General features: G+C 43.0%; 1 protein-coding gene across 2 annotated transcripts in view; it reads right to left on the bottom strand.

Annotated features, from left to right (window-relative positions):
• Positions 1 to 26230, bottom strand: part of LOC124552669 (guanine nucleotide-binding protein subunit alpha-11-like) — a 113649-nt gene that overhangs the window by 28528 nt on the left and 58891 nt on the right. For both annotated transcript variants that reach the window (XM_047126992.1, XM_047126993.1), the window contains exons 3-5: positions 20730 to 20884; positions 12202 to 12336; positions 4205 to 4328 (exon numbers count right to left, since the gene is read on the bottom strand). In XM_047126992.1, coding sequence (XP_046982948.1) covers positions 4205 to 4328; positions 12202 to 12336; positions 20730 to 20884 — 414 coding nt within the window. The remainder of the gene's footprint in view (positions 1 to 4204; positions 4329 to 12201; positions 12337 to 20729; positions 20885 to 26230) is intronic.

Raw genomic sequence — 26230 nt, 5'->3', positions numbered from 1 at the left:
TATATTCACATCTTCAGGTGAACAAATTTACTAATACACACTACGGAACAGTGCAGTCTGGTGTCCATGGTTTGTGACTACATTGCAGCTGACTACTAAATTTGTAAACCTGAAGATGGGAATATAATTTTCCTGAAATCAGTCGTGTTTATAATAAAACAAAATCACAACTGAAGCACGTATTTTCAACTTCACCAACAGAGAGCTTTCATTGAGTGTCTTTCGGCAGAAAACCAAATCATCACAGATGTTCATAAACACTTGCAGAATGTCTACAGAGACCAGGTAGAGAATTGAGCTCGATAAGTCACTGAGGAAGCATCTGTCAACATCACAATGAGGTTGCACAAAAATGTCTGATATCTTGTGTGCCATCCAGCTGCATACAGCTGTGAGTCCTGCAGTGTTGAAACATACGGGCAGTCTCATTCGAGGTGATTGACAGGTCCCTCAAACACCTCGCTCTGCTTATCTAGATGTCTCTGTTGGTAGTGCTCACACACTCATCCACCAGTTGGAGTACTCAAGTGTGTGTTCCCGCTGGGTTCCTTACCACCTAACACAATGTCATAAAGAGCAATGGAGGACCATCTGTGCAGAATTTCTTGTGTATTATGAGGCTGAGTGTGCCAATTTTTTGTAAAAAAAAATGTGGGTTCATCATTTTGAACCAGAAACGAAACCGCGGTCTGTGGAGAGGCACCGTACCATTTTTCCTCCAAAGAAAAAGTTCAAAGCCATATCCACAGCCAGTAAAGTCAAGGTAGTTGTCTTCTGGGTCTCTGAAGGGGTTATTCTGTTTCATATTCTCCCTTATAGCGCAACAATCAACTCTGAAGTCTATTGTGCTACGCTCAGAAACTCTAAGAAATGACTTTCACCCCCAAAATGTAAACAAACTCATCCTCCTCCACGACAGCATAAGGCATGACACATGTCTGCGCAAATGAGAGTAGCTCACAAAACTTCGTTCATCCTCATCCACCCTATAGGCTGGATCCCACACCTTCTGACTCCCTTCTTCCTGGCCCAATGATTGATGCACTCTGTGGGAAGCAGTTCATAGATAATGGATAGATTATTGATGCAGCATGATGTTGGCTCTGATGTAGACCAATAGAGTGGTACCACAGGGGCGTGCAAACACTTCCAGTAGGGTGGTGTAAACTCTGCATTGAATGGAGATTATGTTGAAAAATAAGATTGTGTAGTCGCTGGAGTGGGGAAGAATATGGTGTATTGGAATCCTTAATAAAACTAAAATGCTTTCAGAAAAAAATGCATTGTGTCACTTATTGAACACCCCCCAAAGTTACATTTTCTATACTAACCCACCAGCCTACAGTGGAAAAAGAGCATCGCTCTGAAAGCGTGCGACGTGATATGATAGGCAATCAGCTGATTGTGTTTGTTGTACCACATCATCTCATGGATCCCATTATGTACACTTTCTTGAAAACAAGCTTTCAGCATTACTGGAAGAGGTTCCTGTCACTACAAGCATGGGTATGTTCTTCCAGCATGACGGGGTCACTGAAAATTCTAGAGATCAGGTGACACATCATCTAAACATAACATTTCCTGGAAGATGAATTTGCAGAAATAGTCACATTTCTCAGCCATCAAAATCCCCAGATCTTTCCTCTTTGGATTTTTGTCTGTGGGGCTTGTTAAAAGGCAAAGTCCACACAGAGAAAGTAACATGAGAGACAAATTGATAGGATTATGTGCTGCCTTTATAAAAGTATACCATAATGACCTGAGAAGAATAATATGTGATGTTGTTAAGAGAATTTAAAAGCCAGAGATGGAATTTGTTAAGCCCAACTTTAAATTTAACCGTTCACCTTTGCTTATCACCTTTGAGTGTTTGTTTGGGTTCCATTCTAACAGCTGTATCTTTCATAACAATAGAAACTGGACACATGTTACATGGAATGCTTTATCTGGATTGGTCTATACTATAAATATTTGCAATTGTTTTAGAAACAACCTTGGTATTAGTTTGGTACTGAGAGGAATGACTTGGTTCTTGTGTAATTTAAATATTCATTGCTTTAAAAGGTGTTTTGTTTTAAATAAAGATGCAATATAAATGCGGGCCACATTTAGTTGTTTGTTGTTAAAGAGCATTGCAAGAAATGATGTCCAAGGCTGTGGTATACGTAAATCATTTCTGACTTTTTTCATGTTTTAAGAAAAGAGGCTAATCAAAATGGAAATAACAGTGGAAAGTGATACAGCAGGGAAAGGAGTTTAGTTTTGATTCAGTATTCTAATAAAATGGTGGTACAGCTAGAAGAATCTTCAAAGAAGGCATGTAACATCAGGTAATCAAAGGAGGTTGGTTTATAGGGCTGAAGTGACAGGCTCTCCGACATCTAGTGGTCCAGAAGTTGATTCAGATCTCAGTCACATCTGATAAGGATGTTCTAAATATCCTCCAGATTAAAATAAACCATGGGAAAACCTCAATTAAATGTGTAATACATTGCCAAAAATTGTGAAACACTAACCAGTCAGACCAATCTCAAAATTAACAGTTTAATAGCATGTTACCTGCAAGATGTAGATATGAATTTCTGATGCATCAAAAGTGACATTTTAATATCACGTATGAATAAAACACACTTTAAGGAAAAAAATACAAAACAATGCATCACAAAGAAATTTTTCAAATGCGACAGAAATCAGTAGGCGTGATGTACATGTGCAGACAAACAAATGATTACAATTTCAGAAAAAATGAATGATTTACTGAAGAGAAAGAGCTTCACAAATTGAGCAAGTCAGTAATTTGTTGGTCAGCCTCCAGCCCTTATGCAAGCAGTTATTCAGCTTGGAACTGATTCATAGAGTTGCTGGATGTCCTCCTGCAGAACATTGTGCCAAATTAAGCCCAACTGGTGGATTGGATCCCAAGTTGCTCAGAGTGTCCTGCCCATAATGCTCCAAACATTCTCAACTGGGGAGAGATCCAACAACTTTGCTGGCCAAGGTAGGGTTTGGCAAGCATGAAGACAAGCAATTGAAAATTTCACCACATGTGGGCGGGTATTGTCTTCCTGAATGAAAGCTCGAAGTGGCTTGCCATGAAGGGCAACAAAATGACATGCAGAATATTGTTGATATAGTGCTGTGATGTGAAGGTGTCATGGATAACAACTAAAAAAGTCCTGCTATGAAAAGAAATGGCACCCCAGACCACCGCTCCCAGTTACTGGGCCGTATGACAGCGACAGTCAGGTTGGTATCCCATCACTGTCCGGAGCATCTCCAGATATATCTTTGCTCGTCATCAGGGCTCCATTTTAAGCTGGACTCATCCCTGAAGACAATGAGATCCCAGAGTGAAGACATGTCTGGGTATGCCCTGGATAGTGGTGAATGAGGAGGGATGGTCTGGGTGTCATTTATTTTCGTAGCAGGATACGTTCGGTTGTCTTCCTCGACACCCTTAGAGCACAGCAGTATAGCAGTGATATTCTACATCCCATTTTGTTGCCCTTTGTGGCAAGCCATCCTGGGCTTACATTTCACCAAGATTATGCCCATCCACACACGGCGAGAGCTTCTACCGCTTGGCTTCGTGCTCGCCAAACCCTACCTCGATCAGCAAAGTTGCTGGATCTCTCCCCAACTGAAAATATTTGGAGCATTATGGACAGTGGCCTCCAACCATATCAGGATTTTGACAATCTAATGTGCCAGTTGGACATTATTTGGCAAATATCCCTCAGGAGGATATCCAATAATTCTGTCAGTCAGTTAAAGCCATAACTGTTTGCATAAGGGCCAGAGATCAACCAACACATTATTGAAGCTCTTTCTCTTGAGTAAATCATTAATATTTTCTGAAATTGTAATAACTGCTCTTTTTTCTAGGAATGTAGTTGCATACTTAATATTTAAGTCTCTCCACTAACCTAAATAAGCAATTATAATGGCTGTAACATTTCTAACAAAAGACCAATAAAATTACAAATTTAAAAAAAAAAATCTTTGTGTGAAATTACATTTCAAGTGGGTGAACACCTATGATTACATACAGAGAAAAAGTAACACTGCACATTACAGCCAAGTGGAGCAGATAAAACTGTACATGGCTTGAAATTGTGTTAGTTTACAGTTGATTTGCTTATAAAACTCATATGTGATGTTTCTGACATGATTAATAATATGGATATCCTCCTCCCTTACTCACCTGTCCACGTTCATCCAGTTGGTTGTATTCGCTTATGGCCGATATAAATATAAATGCGGCACAGTTTTCAAAACAGTGAAGCCATTTGGGTCGTTCTGTTCTCTGTCCTCCCACATCGACAATGCTGAAATGTAAAAGTGGGCTGATTAATCGTGTTACTGATTATAGGAACAGAAAGCCTGTACAAATAACCATGTTATAAATTTCAATGCCGGAAAAGAATGCAACACTCTCAGGAACAAAAACATTTAACTGACAAGTGACGTGAAAGGTAGTTCATCACTGTAGGTGTATAAGGTAAAACAAATTCAGACCTAATGAAATACTTGCCACAATAAAGAATGCCCAAACAGTTACATCAATACACATTGTAGACCCCTACCAACAATGCTGGTGCATATTCTCACATGAAAACAACGACAGAGGTGTCAAATAGTATCCTGGGATATAGATTATCCCAAGCATCTTGCGACTTCCAGTGTAATTTGGCAATGGTTCTTTCAGCACCCAGAAAATGCATAAGTTTCTATTTCAGCATGTCCCATACATGTTCACTTGACTGGAGAAGCGGCGATCTTGCTGGCTAGGGCACTTTGCACTGCAGCAGTTGTGTGTGGATGCATTGTCGAAGAAATGGAAGTAGCACGGGAATAACAGTGTGGGCAATGTAGCGGGCACTAGTTACTTCATCATACAGAAATATCAAATGTGGCTGTGATTTATAATTGGTGGCACCCCACACTATGAAGCCTGGAATGGGACCTGTATGTCACGGATAAATATGCTCTGGAATACACCGCTCACCAGGTCTACACCCCAAATGTGTACAGCCACCACTCACATGCAGACAGAACCTACATCTACATTTGCATCAATACTCTGAAAATCACATTTAAGTGCCTGGCAGAGGGTTCATTGAACTACCTTTACAATTCTCTATTGTTCCAATCTCGTATAGCATGTAGAAAGAACGAACACCCGTATCTTTCTGTATGAGCTCTGATTTCACTTATTTTATCATGTTGATCATTTCTCCCTATGTAGGTCAGTGTCAACAAAATATTTTTGCATCCAGAGGAGAAATTTGGTAATTGGAATTTCATGAGAAGATTCTGTTGCAGCAAAACACCTTTGTTTCAATGATGTCCACCCCAAATCCTGTGTCATTTCAGTGACAGTACAAAATGTGCTGCCCTTCTTTAAACTTTTTTGATGTACTCCATCAATCCTATCTGGTAAGGAACCTACAACATGCAACAGTATACCAAAAGAGGATGGACAAGCGTAGTGTAGGCAGTCTCCTTAGTAGATCTATTACATTTTCTAAGTGTCCTGCCAATAAAATGGAGTCTTTGGTTAGCCTTCCCCACAGCATTTTCTATGTGTTCCTTCCAATTTATGTTGCTCAGAACTGTAATTCCTAGGTATTTAGTTGAATGTACAGCCTTTATATTGGACTGATTTATCAAGTAAGTGAAGTTTAACAGATTCCTTTTAGCACTTATGTGGATCACCTCACACTTTTTATTATATAGGGTCAATGGCCAATTTTTGCGCCATGCAGATATAGTTTCTAAATCATATTGCAATTTGTTTTGATATTCTGATGACTTTGTTAGACAATAAATGACAGCATCACCTGCAAACAACCTAAGAGGGCTGCTCAAATTGTCTCCCAAATCCTTTATATACACTCCTGGAAATTGAAATAAGAACACCATGAATTCATTGTTCCAGGAAGGGGAAACTTTATTGACACATTCCTGGGGTCAGATACATCACATGATCACACTGACAGAACCACAGGCACATAGACACAGGCAACAGAGCATGCACAATGTCGGCACTAGTACAGTGTATATCCACCTTTCGCAGCAATGCAGGCTGCTATTCTCCCAAGGAGACGATCGTAGAGATGCTGGATGTAGTCCTGTGGAACGGCTTGCCATGCCATTTCCACCTGGCGCCTCAGTTGGACCAGCGTTCGTGCTGGACGTGCAGACCGCGTGAGACGACGCTTCATCCAGTCCCAAACATGCTCAATGGGGGACAGATCCGGAGATCTTGCTGGCCAGGGTAGTTGACTTACACCTTCTAGAGCACGTTGGGTGGCACGGGATACATGCGGACGTGCATTGTCCTGTTGGAACAGCAACTTCCCTTGCCGGTCTAGGAATGGTAGAACGATGGGTTCGATGACGGTTTGGATGTACCGTGCACTATTCAGTGTCCCCTCGACGATCACCAGTGGTGTACGGCCAGTGTAGGAGATCGCTCCCCACACCATGATGCCGGGTGTTGGCCCTGTGTGCCTCGGTCGTATGCAGTCCTGATTGTGGCGCTCACCTGCACGGCGCCAAACACGCATACGACCATCATTGGCACCAAGGCAGAAGCGACTCTCATCGCTGAAGACGACACGTCTCCATTCGTCCCTCCATTCCCGCCTGTCGCGACACCACTGGAGGCGGGCTGCATGATGTTGGGGCGTGAGTGGAAGACGGCCTAACGGTGTGCGGGACCGTAGCCCAGCTTCATGGAGACGGTTGCGAATGGCCCTCGCCGATACCCCAGGAGCAACAGTGTCCCTAATTTGCTGGGAAGTGGCGGTGCGGTCCCCTACGGCACTGCGTAGGATCCTACGGTCTTGGCGTGCATCCGTGCGTCGTTGCGGTCCGGTCCCAGGTTGACGGGCATGTCCACCTTCCGCCCACCACTGGCGACAACATCGATGTACTGTGGAGACCTCACGCCCCACGTGTTGAGCAATTCGGCGGTACGTCCACCCGGCCTCCCGCATGCCCACTATACGCCCTCGCTCAAAGTCCGTCAACTGCACATATGGTTCACATCCACGCTGTCGCGGCATGCTACCAGTGTTAAAGACTGCGATGGAGCTCCGTATGCCACAGCAAACTGGCTGACACTGATGGCGGCGGTGCACAAATGCTGCGCAGCTAGCGCCATTCGACGGCCAACACCGCGGTTCCTGGTGTGTCCGCTGTGCCGTGCGTGTGATCATTGCTTGTACAGCCCTCTCGCAGTGTCCGGAGCAAGTATGGTGGGTCTGACACACCGGTGTCAATGTGTTCTTTTTTCCATTTCCAGGAGTGTAGATAAGGAACAGCAAAGGGCCTTAACACTACCACGGGGAATGCCAGAAATCAATTCTCTCTTACTCGGTCGCTTTTGTCAATTACCATGAATGGTGACCTCTCTGACAGGAAATCACGAATCCAGTCACGTAACTGAGACGATATTCAATAAGCACGCAATTTCACTGCAAGCCGCTTGTGTGGTACAGTGTCATAAGCCTTCCGAAAATCCAGAAATATGGAACCAATCTGAAATCCCGTGTTAGTAGCACTCGACATTTCATGCCAGTAAAGAGCTAGTTGTGTTTCACAAGAATGATGTTTTCTAAATCTGTGTTGACTGTGAGTCAATAGGCTGTTTTCTTTGAGGTGATTCACAATGTTCGACCACAATATATGTTCCAAAATCATGCTGCATGTCAACGTTAATGATATGAGCCTGTAATTTAGTGGATTGCTCCCACTACCTTTCTTGAATACTGGTGTGACCTGTGCAACTTTCAAGTCTTTGCGTACAGATTTTTCAGCGAACGTTTGTATACGATTGTTAAGTACGGAGCTGTTGCATCAGCATACTCTGATAGGAACCTAATTGGTATACAGCCTGGACCAGAAGACTTGCTTTTATTAAGTGATTTAAGTTGCTTCACTACTCCGAGGATATTTACTTCTATGTTACTCATGTTGGCAGCTTTTCTTGATTCAGATTCTGGAATATTTACTTCATCTTATTTTGTGAAGGCATTTAGGAAGGCTGTGTTTAGTAACTATGCTTTAGCTGAAAATGACAGGTCGCCATTCCACTCTCCAGTCAAGTCTTTCACCAGGCCAGAGTAGCTGTGTGTGTTGGTGTTGTGGTGTCAGTGTTAGCCTGGCCAGAGCCACACGATTGTACTTCTTCTGCAAGCACACAGTTCCTAATTGTTCCTGTTGACAAAGCAGGTGCAAGACGTGTCCATATTCATCCCTGGACGATGTTCAGTCAGCCTCTGCTGCTCTCACATTGTGTCAATCTCGCCGTGCATATGTACCGTGTGGATATGTAGAACCTGCTCTGTGGAATGTTCAGAGGCCACTGTCTAATGCAGTGACACACCACCGATACACTGAGCCTGAAGTATGGATCAATCTGTCGGTACATCCGTCCAGTTTCCCGCAGACACACAATGTGATCCATTTGAAATGGATTAAAGCTGTTCGACAGGTGTACGTATACTTGGTTGCTAGGGTTGTACCCCAGAGGGAATGTTGCAAACACTGTTCATCTCTAAAATCAGCACAGTTACCACCTGCAGAGTCAAAACAGAGGGCACACTCATTACTTACCAAACAAACCCCGTAAAAATCACATCGAGGCTGGCTGGTACACCAGTTCTCACCTGTAATCCGTGAGGCATATTCAGTCCAGACCTGGTTCACCTCCCTCAGTCTGAGTGACACATGCACTTGGCTATTAGAGTGGCTCATTACCTGACTAAGTAAGTTTTTTTGGATCTACTATTGATTAACAATTTTTTTGTCTCTATGAGGATGTGATTTGGTTATTTGCCAGGTAAATCACCTGCTGATCTAATTTTTGAATAAACCATTAAATCTTGTTGTAATATTAAATAGGAAAACACTTGCTAATGTTTCGAAAAATCATGTTTATTTGATCATGATCTGTCTTTCAGATTCTTATGCCATCATCAGGTGACAACTGAAAATGTGCTAAGAAACCAAAAGCCACTTCATTACCAGATAAACATAATTTTGCTGAACAACATTAGGACATGTTTTCCTAATTAACATTATTATTGTGTACTGCCAAGCACTAACACAAAATTCAGTTAATGTTAAACATTGTTATATTTCGATGCAATGGCTACGTTGGAAAAGACACAATGGCTGAACTTGCACTGACAACACTACACAAACACTGCTGCCCTCAGTCATTAAATGAAGGCTGTCGGCCACTTGATGAGAGATAGTGCCTGAAATGTGATATTATCAGCACATTCTTGACACTGTGGGTCTCAGAACACTGAATTTCCTGACGATTTCCAAAATGTTATGTTCCATGCATCTAGCTCCAACTAGAATTCCCCATTCAGAGGCTGTTAAATACCACCATGTGACTATAATAACACCACAAACCTTCTCAAATGGATCACTGAGTACAAATGACAACTCCACCAATGCACTGCCCTTTTGTACCTTGTGCACAAAAAAGTACTGCCATCTGTATATGTGCACATTACTATCCCCTGACTTTTGTAGAGGACAGACATTTGATTTTGGCAGCTGTGTGAATATGTACCACGTTACAGTTTCCTGAGATTTGCTTACACGTGTGGCCTTCATATCCATTTAATTCTGAGAAAAGTTAAATGTTCTTGGTTTCAGTTATCTTCAGACTTATTTGCGAGAGAAACCAGGGCTGATGTGTCAGGATTCCTCCACTGTTATTGTGACGAGCACAGTCATTTCTAGTTATACTGTTATTTGAGAAGTCCTGTTTCATCACACAGTCTACAGTTATCACTGCCGACAGTACTGGCAGTTGCACCGTAGCAGCAAGCTGATATTTATGAGTGATTGTCAGATAGCTAAATGCCCAGTGTCTATAGAAATTCAGATTCAATACTCAACTTAAAAAGTGTGAAAGACAGCAGTCCAGACAGAACTCCATAGATTACAAGGGTCACTCCAAAAGAAATGCACACTATTTTTGTAAAAATACAGTTTTCATTCTGCACGAGTGAAAGTTTTACAGTGTGTAGATACATCCTTCCCGCTTGTTTTCAAACTTAGTTCAACCTGTTCCTGTGAGTGGCGCCGTCACAGCATGTCTTCAAGATGGCTGCTACACTTGACATTCGTTCATAGAATTCCTGTGTTGTGAAAATGAGACACTGGAAACATCCACAAGAGGTTGAAAAAGGTGTATGGAGATGCTGTCGATCGCAGTACAATTAGTCAGTGGGCAAGTTGGTTACGTGATGAAAGTGGGCACGGCAATATTGAGGATTGTCCTCGCAGCGGCAGGCCTCGTACTGCACACACTCCAGACAGTGTGCAGAGAGTTAACGAATTCGTGACTGCTGACAGACGCATCACAGTGAACGAATTGTCACCAAATTGTCACGCTACGTTGGGATAGGGGAAGGAAGTGGTCGCCGAATACTGAAAGTGTTGGTGTTGAAAAAGGTTTGTGCCAGATGGGTTCCCAGGATATTGACTGTGGCTCACAAAGAAACAAAAGAAAAATGGTATGCAGCAAACTTTTGGAACAGTACGAGAATGGTGGAGATGAATTTCTTGGAAGAATTATGACAGGTGATGAAACATGGCTCCATCATTTTTCACCAGAGATGAAGAGGCAATCAATGGAGTGGTATCATGAAAACTCACCCAAGAAAAAAACAATTCAAAACCACACCTTCTGCTGGAAAGGTTATGGCTATGGTGTTTTTCGATTCTGAAGGACTCTTGCTTGTGGACATAATGCCAAGTGGAACCACTATAAATTCTGATACATATGTGATGGCACTGAAGAAACTTCAAGCTCAACTAAGCCGTGTTTGACCATATTGGCAAAAGCAGGATGTTTTGCTGTTGCACGACAATGCACGGCCACATGTCAGTTAAAAAACCGTGGAAGCGATCACAAAACTCGGATGGACAATACTGAAACACCCACCTTACAGTCCTGACCTGGCTCCATGTGACTATCATCCCTTTGGCAAAGTGAAAGACTCTCTTCGTGGAACAAGTTTGAAGAAGATGACTCCCTTGTGCAAGCTGCCAAACAGTGGCTCCAACAGGTTGGTCCAGAATTTTACCATGTGCCGGTATACAGGCACTGGTTCCAAGATGGTGTAAGGCAGTTGAGAGGGATGGAAATTATGTAGAGAAATGAAAATATTCCAGGATGAGATTTTCACTCTGCAGCGGAGTGTGCGCTGATATGAAACTTCCTGGCAGATTAAAACTGTGTGCCCGACCGAAACTCGAACTCGGGACCTTTGCCTTTCGCGGGCAAGTTTCATATCAGCGCACACTCCTCTGCAAAGTGAAAATCTCATTCTGGAAACATCCCCCAGGCTGTGGCTAAGCCACGTCTCCACAGTATCCTTTCTTTCAGGAGTGCTAGTTCTGCAAGGTTCGCAGGAGAGCTTCTGTAAAGTTTGGAAGGTAGGAGATGAGGTACTGGCAGAAGTAAAGCTGTGATTACCGGGCGTGAGTTTCTTCGGTAGCTCAGTTGGTAGAGCACTTGCCCACCAAAGGCAAAGGTCCCGAGTTCGAGTCTTGGTCGGGCACACAGTTTTAATCTGCCAGGAAGTTTCAATGAGAATATTATTTCCAAATGATGTATCTGCCCACTGTAAAACTTTTAAACATGAAGAATAAAAGATGGATTTAAAAAAAAAATAGTGTGCATTTCTTTTGGAGTGACCCTCGTAGATAGTTCATTTCACTGTGTTTGATTAGATCAGTATGTAGGACTTTAACAACCTCACTTAAAGTTAAGCAGATGAGTGTATTTTATGTCAAACAATGTTTATTATTTTTTATCCTTGAGCTGTACTTCTTATCTGCATCGTAGTAAAACTCCTAGTAGGACAAATGTTGCAAGCGTGCAACCTGTGCTACATCCTACAGTGATGATATTTCTGTGGTAGGAGGTCCACTACCTTCAACCTCAGATGTCAGACACTAGACTTCCTTTACCAACCGAAACACTTTATCTCCCTTTATCCTCACAATATGTGGGTCTCTCTCATCCTGTCCTTCCTAACCACTTACACTGCCAGGTGTTGTCAGAATTCTCCAGTAGTGTGTACTAGTGTGAATGAATAAAATATGCTACTGAAAATGCAACATCCACAGTGAAAATCAGGGCTCGACATATCTGCTTACCAGAGCTTCCTGTCATAGTTCTTGACAGGCACCCTGTACTCGACGATGCTGGTTGTGGGGCTCCGGGATCTCACAACGTCCTGCACTGTAGGGATGTAACCGGCAGCCCCTATAATGTCGAGCCTCTCCATGTAGCTGAAAAAAGGCAGAGCTCCAAGTTGTTAAACTGGCATAAACTCTGGTCTTCAAATTACCTGTTATGTAATACACTAAAAAAAAGGTGTGTGTGTGTGTGTGTGTGTGTGTGTGTGTGTGTGTGTGTGTGTGTGTGTGTGTGTGTGTGTGTGTGTGCGCGCATGGGAGGGGGGAGGGAGGGAGGGAGGGGAGGGTGTAGACATACACCATGAAGGAGTTATATAAATGAGCAATTGAATAACGTGTTGGTCAACCTCTGGTCCTTATACAGTTTGGCACTGATTGATAGAGTTGTTGGATGTTCTCATGAGGGATACTGTTCTAAATTAAGTCCAGCTGGTGGGTCAGAGCATAAAAATCTCAAGCTATTTGAAGGACCCTGCCCACAATGCTTCAAACATTCTCAATTGGGGAGAGATCCAGTGACCCTATCGGCCAAGGAAGGGATTGGCAAACACAAAGACAAGCAGTAAAATGTCTCATCATGTGCAGGTGGCCATTATGTTGTTGAATGAAAGCCCATGACAGCTTTCCATGAGGGGAAACAAAATTGGATATAGAATATTGTTGACATAGCGCTGTGCTGTAAGGGTGCCATGGATGACAACCAAAGCAAAAAAATGGTTCAAATGGCTCCGAGCACTATGGGACTTAACTTCTGAGGTCATCAGCCCCTAGAACTTAGAACTACTTAGATCTAACTAACCTAAGGACGTCACACACATCCACGCCCGAGGCAGGATTTGCACCTGCGACTGTATCGGTCGCGCGGTTCCAGGCTGTAGCGTCTATAGCCGCTCGGCCACCCCGGCCGGCGACAACCAAAGAAGTCGTGCTATGAAAAGAAATGGCACCCCAGACCATGACTTCTGGTTGCTGAGCCATGTGGTGGGTGACAGTCAGGTTGGTACCTCACTGTTGTCTGAGGTATCTCCAGACACCTCTCCACTAGTCACTGGGGCTCAATTCGAAGCAGGGCTTATCACTGAAGACAATCCTACTACAAGCAATGAGATTCCAGCCTGAAGACAAGTCGTGAGACAGCAGTGGGGTGCCGACCAGACTGTTGCTTGCCATACAGACTGACAACCGTGAGTGATGGTCTGAGCTGCCACTTCTTTTCATAACAGGACTCCTTTGGTTGTCGTTCACAGCACCCTTACAGTACAGTGGTATATTGATGATATTCTATGCCCTGTTTTGTTGCCCTTCATGGCAAGCTATCCCGGGCTTACATTTCAGACACATAATGGTCAACTGCATATAGCAGGAGTTTCCTACTGCTTGACCTCATGCTTTCCAAATCCTACCGTGGCCAGCAGTGTCACCGTATCTCTCCCCAACTGAGCATGTTTGGAGCATCAGGGGCAGCGCCCTCCTGACAGCTCAGGATTCTGGTGATGTAATATGCCGATTGGACTGAATTTTACATAATATCCCTCAGGAGAACACCTAACAATGCTGTCATGCAATACCAAGCCAAACAACTGCTTAACTGAGAGCCAAAGGTGGATCAACACATTACTGACTTGCCCAATTTGTAAAGCTTTTTCTTCTGAATAAGCCACCCAATTTTTCTGAAATCATATTCATTTGTTCATATGGTCCTGTACATCATATTTACTGATCTCCATCCCATTCAGATAGTTCCTTTGGAGTGCATTCTACTATAGCTAGGAGTAAAAATCAGACAAGACAGTAAACAAGGTAAGGAAATTAATTCAAAAATAAATGCTGGTAAGTTCACAACTGGAGCACTAAATGGTATTTTATGGGAGCAAGGGATTGGACAGGAAACAAAAGAAAAAACAATGTCAACTTGCTGAAAATGTTAAAGGCTTTTATCCAGTAACTCACTGACCAATCTGCAGTGGCCATTGAAGGTAGCAAAAGAAGCAGAATTTTTAAATTTCACATTTAAGAACTTGTTCACACAGGAGGATCATACAAACATATCGTTGCTTAACCCTTGCACAGACTCTTGTGTGGAGGACATAGTATTAAGCATCCCTGGCACAGAGAAGCAACTGAAAGAGTTGAAAACAAATAAGTTGCCAAGTCTGGATGGAATCCCAGTTTGTTTCTACAAAGAGTACTCTATGGTATTGGACCTTTACCTAGCTTGCATTTAAATTAGATCTCTCAGCCAGCACAAAGCCCGAAGTGACAGGAAAAAAGTGCAGGTGATACTTGTGTGTAAGATGGGTAAAAGAACAGACTGATATAATTACAAACTGATACACTTAACATCAGTTTGCTGCTGAATTCTTGAACATATTCTCAGTCTAAGTTCCTTGGGATGGAAATGTACCTGTCCACAAATCAGTATGTTTTTAGAAAGCATTACTTAGGTGAAAATCAACCTGCCCACTTTTCACATGATATTCTGCAAACTATGGATGAAGGGCAACTGGCAGGTCCCATATTACTAGATTTTCGAAAAGTGTTTGATGTGGTGGCCCACTGCAGAATGTTAAGGAAGGTATGACCATACAGAATAGGTTCCCAGATATATGAGTGGTTCAAAAACTTTAAGTAATAGGATCCTGTACATTGTTCTCGATGGTGAGTGTTCGTCAGAGTGCCATGGGAAAGTGTAATAGGATTGCCATTATTGAAATAAACATAAGATCTCGTAAGCATGGTGGGCAGAAATCTGCAGTTATTTGCTGCTGATACTGTGGTGTATGGGGAGGTGTCATCGTTGAGTGACTGTAGGTGAGTATAAGTTGATGTAAGACAAAATTTCACACCTGTGAAATGAAACGTGTCACATACCAGCTGTCATGTAAACACTGTTCAGCATTTTACATCGGCATGACTAACACCAAATTATCAATTAGGATGAATGGGCATAGGCAGAGGGTGTATACTGGAACACACAATATCCTGTTGCAGAGCATGCTCTACAACATGAGAATTGTGACCTCCATACCTGTTTCACCACACACACCACCTGGATTCTTCCCCCAGACACCAGTTTCTCAGAACTCCGCTGGTGGGAACTAATGCTACAACATGCCCTTGGTTCTTGCCACCCACCTTGCCTTAATTTACATTAATTTCTTCCATCTGAGCTTTTCTTCACAGTAACTACTATTTTCTTCATTCCATTTTAATTTTCATCTTTTGTCTTACCCATCTAGTTTTCATACCTCCTCCCCTCCCTCCCACCTATATGTACAATGCACTTAGCTTTTCACTCTTGCCGCATGGGGTAGCTGTGCGGTCTGTGGCTCCCCTCGTGGAAGGTTTGAGTCCTCCCTTGGGCATGGGTGTATGTGTTCTCTTTAGCGTAAGTTTGTTTAAGTTAGATAAAGTAGTGTGTAAGCCTAGGGACCAATGACCTCAACAGTTTGGTCCCATAGTCCTTACCACAAATTTCCAAATTTTTTCACTCTTATTAATTCATGCATGATGTTTAAGCAGTAATCTCTGTCTTGCATTTTACCTTGTCTTCCATCTTTAATCTCTCAGGTATTCAAATCTTGTCCAATGCAGTCCCCAACAATCAGTCTTTCCTTCTCATCCCGTGTGGTCTCCGCTGACCCGTGGTTCTGAGTGACTTTCCTGAAATCTATCCCTTTTCTTAGACCTCTCCAGTTCTTTTCCTTCACTCCTCTTCCTGCCCCTTCAACCCTTCTGCCTGAAGAAGGAGCCACTGGCTCCAAACACTTGCCTAGTCGCAACCCTCTTTTATGTGTGTTTTCTGCCACTGCTTGGTAAGTAGATCTTTTACTATCCAATTAAATTATTTTGTCACAAATTTCTAGTTGGTGTGATGAATGGCAACTAGCTGTAAATGTAGAAAAGTGTAAGTTAATGCAGATGAGTTGAAAAAACAACCTCACAGTGTCTGAACACAGCGTCAGTAGTGTACTGCTTGACACAGTTGGGTCAATTAAATATTTAGGCATAACACTGCAAAATGATATGAAATGGAATGAACAACTAAGAATTTTAGTGGGGTAGGTGAATGGTTTATTGGTAGATTTCAAGGAAAGTGTGGGTCATCTGTTAAGGAGACTGTGTAGAGAACACTGGTGTGACCCATTTATGAGTACTGCTGAAGTGTTTGGGATCCTCACTATGTAAGATTAAAGGAAGACATCACTGCAATTCAGAGGCTGAAATTGTTACCAGTAGGTCTGATCAACAAAAAAGTGTTATGGAGATGCTTTGGGAACTCAAATGGGAATCCCTGGAGATATGACATTGTTTATTTTCAAGGAACACTATTAAAAAAATTTAGGCACTTGATTGCAGAATGATCCTACTGCCACCAATGTACATTTGCTTAAGGACCACAAGAGGAGTATAGACAGTCATTTTTCCCTCACTTTGTTTGTGAGTGGAACAGGAATGGAAATGACTAAGTAGTTGTATGCTGTACCCTCCACCATGTACTGTACAGTGGCTTATGGGGTAAGTAGATGTATATGTAGATGTAGATCTTATAGCAGCTCTGCTGTAATTTCTGTACAGCATTTGTGTTGGCACAACCACCAGGAGGCTGTCCACCCAATAGAATCGAACCACCAGACTGGCTGAGAGCAGACCTGACCACAGGTCAGTGGAAACACTGCTAAACGAAACTGTGCGAGGTTTTGGGCCGGAGAAGATTGAAAGACAGATTGAGAATTAAAGATCGGTTAAGAGGAAGACAAATGGTGAGTGGAATGAATGGTGCAATTAAACACTAGGTCGGGTTGGTTTGTTTCGGGGAAGAGACCGAACTGCGAGGTCATCGGTCTCATCAGATTAGGGAAGGATGGGGAAGGAAGCCAGCCGTGCCCTTTCAAAGGAACTATCCCGGCATTTGAATGGAGCGATTTAGGGAAATCACGGAAAACCTAAATCAGGATGGCCGGATGTGGGATTGAACCGTCGTCCTCCCAAATGCGAGTCCAGTGTGCTAACCATTGCGCCACCTCGCTCGGTAAAAAAACTAGGAAGAAAGTGGAGCAGAGGTGGGGAGAGCGGGGGAGAACCAAAGAAGGGAGAGAGACAGAGGCAAATATGGAGAGGAAAAAGATAATAAAGAAATGGAGTAAATAATTTAATTCTACCAACAGAGGGGAAAATAGGGGTTGGGGACACTAGGATATCTCTGAGCTCAAGTCTCCAGAGACACTAGTATCAGGAGGTAGGCTCTACGTCACTTGTTAGCTGTCAGACTGCTCTTCTCCACTCATTCAGTTTGACTGTAGACATTACTATACAAAATGCCATTTGGTGAAAACATATTAGTTGGTTTGTTTGTTCTTTCAAAAGTATCTGACAGCAGTACATGGAATTTTACCTCCTGAAAATAATTATTGGTAAATAGTAGCATTACTCTAATAAATAGCTGATGTTCGATGGGAGGGACTTTAATATGTTGTCCTTGATCTCCAAACATCTATCTGTACAAGAAATGTACTTTTAATGTTATTCTTTTTCAGTCACACATCATCATTCATTTCTCAGTTGAATTCTGTAGATCCCATCACTATGGAGAAGCTGCTAGAATGTGATGGCCAGTAACATAGAAGGCTTGACATTATATATTTCTTGAACCCTACATTTCGGTTCAAAAACGGTTCAAATGGCTCTGAGCACTATGGGACTTAACATTTGAGGTCATCAGTCCTCTAGTACTCAGAACTACTTATACCTAACTAACCTAAGGACGTCACACAACACCCATGCCCGAGGCAGGATTTGAACCTGCGACCATAGCAGTGCGCGGTTCTGGACTGAAGCGCCTAGAACCGCTTGGCCACCATGGCTGGCTTACATTTCAGTAATTAATCCTTTTGTTTCCTCTAAGGAGTACGGAATTGTATGTAGATATACGAAGTGCATTCAAGTGCTAAGGCGTCCGATTTTTTTTCTCCGGACTGGAAAGAGATAGAAACATGCGCATTGTTTTAAAATGAGGCCGCGTTAATTGTCAATATTTCCCAGAGATGGCAGCACCATACGGCAGATGGAATTTTACTGCCAGCGGCGAGAATGAGAACTGTTTTAAATACTTAAAATGATGACGTTTTCCTTACTTGAACAGTGTGCAATCATTAGTTTTCCGAATTTGCGTGGTGTGAAACCAATTGAAATTCATCGACAGTTGAAGGAGACATGTGGTGATGAAGTTATGGATGTGTTGAAAGTGCGTTCGTTGGTGTGACAGTTTAATGAAGGCAGAACATCGTGTGACAACAAACCGAAACAACCTCGGGCTCGCACAAGCCGGTCTGAAGACACGATCGAGAAAGTGGAGAGAATTGTTTTGGGGGATCGCCGAATGACTGTTGACCAGATCGCCTCCAGAGTTGGCATTTCTGTGGGTTCTGTGCACACAATCCTGCATGACGACCTGAAAATCCGAAAAGTGTCATCCAGGTGGGTGCCACGAATGCTGACGGACGACCACGCGGCATGTTGCCGAGCAATGTTGACGCGCAACGACAGCACGTATGGGACTTTCTTTTCATCGGTTGTGACAATGGATGAGATGTGGATGCCATTTTTCAATCCAGAAACAAAGCGCCAGGCAGCTCAATGGAAGCACACAGATTCACCGCCACCAAAAAAATTTCGGGTAACCGCCAGTGCTGAAAAAATGATGGTGCCCATGTTCTGGGACAGCGAGGGCATAATCCTTACCCATTGTGTTCCAAAGGGCACTATGGTAACAGGTGCATACTGCGAAAATGTTTTGAAGAACAAATTCCTTCCTACACTGCAACAAAAACGTCCAGGAAGGGCTACGCGTGTACTGTTTCACCAAGACAATGCACCCGCACATCGAGCTAATGTTACGCAACAGTTTCTTCGTGATAACAACTTTGAAGTGATTCCTCATGCTCCCTACTCACCTGACCTGGCTTCTAGTGACTTTTGGCTTTTTCCAACAATGAAAGACACTCTCCATGGCCGCACATTCACCAGCCATGCTGCTATTGCCTCAGCGATTTTCCAGTGGTCAAAACAGACTCCTAAAGAAGCCTTTGCTGCTGCCATGGAATCATGGCGTCAGCGTTGTGAAAAATGTGTACGTCTGCAGGGCGATTACGTCAAGAAGTAACACCAGTTTCATCGATTTCGGGTGAGTAGTTAATTAGAAAAGAAATCGGAGGCCTTAGAACTTGAATGCACCTCGTAATGTAATTGGATGGATAAAAACCTACTCACGAGGCCTCAGCAGGCGAACACACATATAAAGGTATTTAAATTTGCAAGGCTTCAGAGCCAGCGGCTCCTTATTCTGGCAGAAGGGTTGAAGGGGAAGGAAGATGGATGAAGGAAAATAACTGGTGAGGTTCAGGGAAAGATGGAGAGTTCAGAAAAGTCACCCAGAACCCCAGGTAAAAGTGACTTACTGGACGTGATGAGAAGGAAAGGATGATTACTGGAGACTGCACCAAATGAGATTTGAAAGCCTGAGAGCTTAAAGAAGGAAGAGAAGGCAATACACAAGATAGAGATTACTACCAAAACATCATGCATGAGTTAATAAGAGCAGAAAGCTAAGTGCATTGTATGTGACAGAGATGGGCGGGAACAGCGAAAACTAGACAGGTCAGAAAATGAAAGATATAGAAAACTAAAAGGGGTTGAAGAAAAGAATAGACACTGTGAAGAAATGCTGATGGTGGAGATATTAACATAAATTAAGGCAAGGTGGGTGGGGAGAACTGAGGATTTGTTGTAGTGCCAATTCTCACCTGTGGAGATCTGAGAAACGTATCGGGGGAAGAATCCAGATGGCATGTGTGGTGAAACGGGTACCGAGGTCACAATTGTCACGCTCTGCAACAGGATATTTTGTGTTGCCAGTGGACACCATCTGCCTATGCCCGTTCATCCTCATTGAGAACTTGCCGATGGTCATGCCGATGCAAAGGGTTGAACAGTGTTTACATAGCAGCTGATACACAATATGTGTTGTTGTTTCACAGGTGGCTCTCCCTTTGGTAGTATATGTTTTGACACTTACAGGGCTGGTATAGTTGATGGAAGAAGGGTGCATAGGGCAAGTCACAGGAGTAGGAGCCATTGGGTAGGGGGATGGGAGAAGAAGGAGCACACAGTCAGACAAGGATACTGTGGAGATTGAGATGTCGACAGAAAGCTATTCTAGGTGTGGTGGGCAAAATATCTGACAGAATGGGCCTCATTTTGGGGCACAATTTTTAGGAAGTCATAGCCTTGTCCAAGTAGCTGATTAATACATTAAAGACCAGGATAATAGAGAGTGAGTTTTTTATCCATACAATTTCATTATAATTTAAAAAATTGAGAATTTCATGAAGAGAGATTTTTAATTTCTGTAGTCAAGTCTGTTAGACCTACATTAATTTAGAAGGTTCAAAATATCATTATTAATAAGTAAACTTAGTTCTTCTTACTATTTTGTGGAATCCAGGAGGTATAGCTCATCTCGACGATCGTAGCAAATTTGTACATTCGCGTCATTCCAGACCTCTTTGATAGCTGCCAAAACTTCATCATTCATTTCAGTCACATTTCCTACGTTAATGTCCATGATTCTTCTTGCACATTCCTGTAAATATTTTACTTAAAATTAGAGACATTACTTCATCAGAATACTAAATAAATAAATTGATTGTGATGTTATCTGCACAAAACTGTTATTACTCTTTTTTTTACTTTTTAACATTAACTGTATATTATCGGATACATCACTTTTGTTATTAACATTTTTCAGAGAATGATTTCCAACAACAACAATGAAGTAAAGAGTTCAGTTTTATGAGCACATAAGAAGAATGAATGATTCAAAGTGAACTAAATGCACCTTTAACTCAAAACTGAAAACAAAGAATGCTGTGATAGATAAATGTCAAAAAAAGATCTAGACAAAATTGGTGAATCAGAAGATTTGCACCATCACAACATCTTCAGAAGAGAAATGAACAAGTGGCGCCAAATTGTCAGATGAGTGGCGTGCTTGATGAAAAACATCAGGGTAACAAAAACAATAAAATCTGAGAACATCAATCATAAAGGTTAGAAGCTTATCATGGTCTGTAGACGTCAGAGTAATGAAGTAAATAATAATGATAATGATGATAATAACGAAGTTTTATTTAATACAAAATTATTTTGAATATGCTGCACAAGCTGATACCATGAGAGAAAAAAATCGCAACACAAAGAAGGAGTTGTGCAACATAAATGAAAGTTGCTAGGGTTATTTATATATCTGAAAGGTGATGACTATTTGAATTTTGCACCAGTTGCCTGAGGATGCAAATCACGTTTGCCTTAAATACTTGTTGTAACAGTCCATAAGTTTTAGTTACCTCTGAGGTTGGACACAGTGAGTTTGTGTTAGTCAGGATTGGCATTAAGGTGACAAAGGCACCGTTACCGACACCGCTTCGAACAAGGTTGTGAAATAAAACTATGAGAAGTTGGATGTTCTTCTTCTGTGGTACTGCAGAGAGACTTACAGAATGTAGCCACTGTACACAACTGCTGGCAGCGGTGGTCAGAAGAATGTACAGTCGCAAGAAGACTGGGCTCTGGATGGCCACGTGGCACTACCGAGATGGAAAACCCTCACATTCAGCATACGGCTCTGGTGCATCATACTGTATCTGCAGCAGCAATCTGCGCAGCAGTTGGCACGACAGTGACACAATGAACTGTTACAAATTGGTTACTTTGAGGAAAATTCTGAGCCAGGTGCCCTGTAATGTGCAACCCACTGACCCCAATCCACCACCATTCGCGACTTCAGTGGTGCCAAACGAGAGCTCATTGGAGGACGAGGTGGAGGTCTGTTGTGTTTTCCGATGAAAGTCGGTTCTGCATCGGTGCCACTGATGGCTGTGTGTTGGTTAAAAGGAGGTCAGTTGAGGGCTTGCAGCCAACCTGTCCGTGTGCTAGACACACTGGAGCTACAGCTGGAGTTACGGTCCGAGGTGCGATTGCGTACCACAGCAGGTGCACTTTCTTGATTATCTCGTGCACCCAGACTACAGATTTGTTCCAACAGGATAACACTCCCCACGTACCACTGTTGTAACCCAATATGCTCTACAGAATATTGATATGTTGCCTCGGAATGCTCGATCAGCAGATCTGTCACCAATGGAGCAGGTACATCATCGGTTGACAACTCCAGAGCAGTATTCACACCCAGCATTAACCATCCCTGCCTTCCTGACCAAGTGGAGCAGGCCTGGAACTCCAGCCCACAAACTGACACCCAGCACCTGTACAGCACAATGCATGCATGTCTGCATTCAACGTTCTGGTGGTTACACTAGTTATTAATGTAACAGCAGTTCACAGTTTCAATGGATTACCTCACACTTACATTAGTCTGCCGTCTTGCAATATTAAACACGTAAATATGTTACATAGACAAATTTATTCCTATAATTTAGTTACTTTACATTAATTAATTTTTTGGTGTTGCAGTTTTCTTCTGTCAGTGTATTAGAATCAACAGATATATTGTAATGTTTTGAATATGACATACAATTCTTTAAATTATATGTAATTTATATAATTATTCTATCTCTCCAGAATGAGATTTTCACTCTGCAGCAGAGTGTACGCTGATATGAAAGTTCCTGGCAGATTAAAATTGTGACGATGGGGCGGGAGTCGTGCTTGGGTACCTCAGATGGTTGAGCACTTGCCCGTGAAAGGCAAAGGACCCGAGTTCGAGTCTCGGTCTGACACACAGTTTTAATCTGCCAGGAAGTTTCATATCAGTGCACACTCTGCTGTAGAGTAAATCTCATTCTGGAAACATCCCCTAGGCTCTGGTTAAACCATGTCTCTGCAATATCCTTTCTTTCAGGAGTGCTAGTTCTGCAAGGTTCACAGGAGAGCTTCTGTAAAGTTTGGAAGGTAGGAGATGAGGTACTGGCAGAAGTAAAGCTGTGAGGACGTGGTGTGAGTCGTGCTTGGGTAGCTTAGATGGTAGAGCACTTGCCCCGAGTTCGAGTCTCGGTCCAGCACACAGATTTAATCTGCCCGGTAGTTTCATATCAGCGCACACTCCACTGCAGAGTGAAAATCTCATTCTGGAAAAATCCCCTAGGCTGTGGCTAAGCCATGTCTCCGCAGTATCCTTTCTTTCAGGAGTGCTAGGTCTGCAAGGTTTGCAGGAGGGCTTCTGTAATGTTTGGGAGGTAGGAGACGAGGTACTGGTAGAAGTAAAGTTGTGAGAACTGAGTGGGAGCCATGCTTGGGTAGCTCAGGTGGTAGAGCACTTGCCTGCGAAAGGCAAAGGTCACGAGTTCGGGTCTCGGTCTGGCACACAGTTTTAATCTGCCAGGAAGTTTCTTATTCTATCTCTGTTCATTTCTTCTATTGAAGTTGATTTTATTGTTGTTGTTTCTTTCTTTTTTTCTTTCTTAGAAAGAGAAAATTACAAATACTTAATATCCAACAGGACTTTGTAACTAGCACAGCTCTTCTATACATCAAACAACAGTACTGGTCATCTGGGTTCTCACTCATTCTATTCATTCCATGTCAGATGATGTTATTGCCAACAGTGCACTTTTCACCAGGAGAATGTGCTGCGATCTTGACATTCAGATGCTGAGGTAGAAAAACAATTTAAGCAATAACAGCGCCAACTGAAACATCAAGTAGACTGAGTATATAGAATGTGGATTTTAGGTTAGTGGTGCCATTATCAGAGAAAACCAGCCATCCAGCAAACTAAGACTATTAACTACCTCAGCTCATTTATAATTTTGGGCAGAGATACATTCCCAGACACTGGAGCACAGATGAAATGGCACAAAGTCAGTAGAGAGCTGAGTGACAAGAAAAAATATCCCAACCATAAGAAGATGGTATCTAGAAAGAGATTTTCACTCTGCAGCGGAGTGTGCGCTGATATGAAACTTCCTGGCAGATTAAAACTGTGTGCCTGACCGAGACTCGAACTCGGGACCTTTGCCTTTCGCGGGCAAGTGCTCTACCATCTGAGCTACCGAAGCACGACTCACGCCCTGTACTCACAGCTTTACTTCTGCCAGTACCTCGTCTCCTACCTTCCAAACTTTACAGAAGCTCTCCTGCGAACCTTGCAGAACTAGCACTCCTGAAAGAAAGGATATTGCGGAGACATGGCTTAGCCACAGCCTGGGGCATGTTTCCAGAATGAGATTTTCACTCTGCAGCGGAGTGTGCGCTGATATGAAACTTCCTGGCAGATTAAAACTGTGTGCCCGACCGAGACTCGAAATCGGGACCTTTGCCTTTCGCTGGCAAGTGGTCTACCATCTGAGCTACCGAAGCACGACTCACGCCCGGTACTCACAGCTTTACTTCTGCCAGTACCTCGTCTCCTACCTTCCAAACTTTACAGAAGCTCTCCTGCGAACCTTGCAGAACTAGTTTCATATCAGCGCACACTCCGCTGCAGAGTGAAAATCTCATTCTGGAAACATCCCCCAGGCTGTGGCTAAGCCATGTTCCGCAATATCCTTTCTTTCAGGAGTGCTAGTTCTGCAAGGTTCGTAGGAGAGCATCTTTAAAGTTTGGAAGGTAGGAGATGAGGTACTGGCAGAAGTAAAGCTGTGAGTACCGGGTGTGAGTCGTGCTTCGGTAGCTCAGATGGTAGAGCACTTGCCCACGAAAGGCAAAGTTCCCGAGTTCGAGTCTCAGTTGGGCACACAGTTTTAATCCGCCAGGAAGTTTCATATCAGCGCACACTCCGCTGCAGAGTGAAAATCTCATTCTGGAAACATCCCCCAGGCTGTGCCTAAGCCATGTCTCCGCAATATCCTTTCTTTCAGGAGTGCTAGTTCTGCAAGGTTCGCAGGAGAGCTTCTGTAAAGTTTGGAAGGTAGGAGACGAGGTACTGGCAGAAGTAAAGCTGTGAGTACCGCGTGTGAGTCGTGCTTTGGTAGCTCAGATGGTAGAGCACTTGCCCGCGAAAGGCAAAGGTCCCGAGTTCGAGTCTCGGTCGGGCACACAGTTTTAATCTGCCAGGAAGTTTCAAGATGGTATCTGTTCTTTAGGACATGTCCGAAAGAACGAATACCATCGGTGACCATGCAACTCTCTTAGAATGAAATGATAATTAAATAAAGACCCTAAGCTGTCGACAGGCACTGATATAAATCAACCAGTTTAAGGGAAAGCTTTATAGGCATGCCACCAACATGGAGCATGCATAAGGCTATGTTGGGCAACAGTTGCAGAAAATAAAGAAATGTTACATTGAATGGAAATGAAACTATTGCACTGGTCTGCAGGTGTTACAAGTCTTTGCTGTACTAAACAAATGTGAGGAAATGGATGGGAGTGACTGCAATCACCAGCAACTTAAGATAAACATATTTTAGGTGGAACTGACATGTCACCATAAGTGATAATAACCCCATGGCAAAAACTGCCCTCCCTTAGGAACCATTCTAGTAACTAAATGAAAATTCCTTTGACACGAGTGACTTTGACAAGGGGCAGACTTTCATGGCCCGGCTCCTGGGAATGAGCATCTCGGGACAAATGATACCAGTTAGCTGTTTGCCTGCTACTGCAAAAGCAATGGCATCTTCGAGCGAGATAACTATCTGTGTCATGACAGCATAATGGCATAATCATTATTCAGTGGTGTGAGAAGCATGATAATTAACTCATGTTGATGCCAGCCATCAAATTTGCACGTTATGGACCCAGTGGAACACATCTGACATGCTTTTGTGCACCAGCTCTGCGCCCAAAACCACCGGCCTCTAATTTATGGGAATTTTTTGACTAGTCTGTCTGGTGCCACAAACATCTAGAAAATTACCAAGGACTTGACTCCACGCCACACAGCACCTCTGTCAATGAATCTCATCTCATGTTTTTACGAATCAGTATTCCAAGAAATGTTACATTCAATTCTGTTTTCACCCCGGTA

Source organism: Schistocerca americana, chromosome 10 (genome assembly GCF_021461395.2).
Source record: "Schistocerca americana isolate TAMUIC-IGC-003095 chromosome 10, iqSchAmer2.1, whole genome shotgun sequence".
Taxonomy (NCBI): Eukaryota; Metazoa; Arthropoda; class Insecta; order Orthoptera; family Acrididae; genus Schistocerca; species Schistocerca americana.
This window is presented reverse-complemented; position numbering and strand designations above follow the sequence as displayed.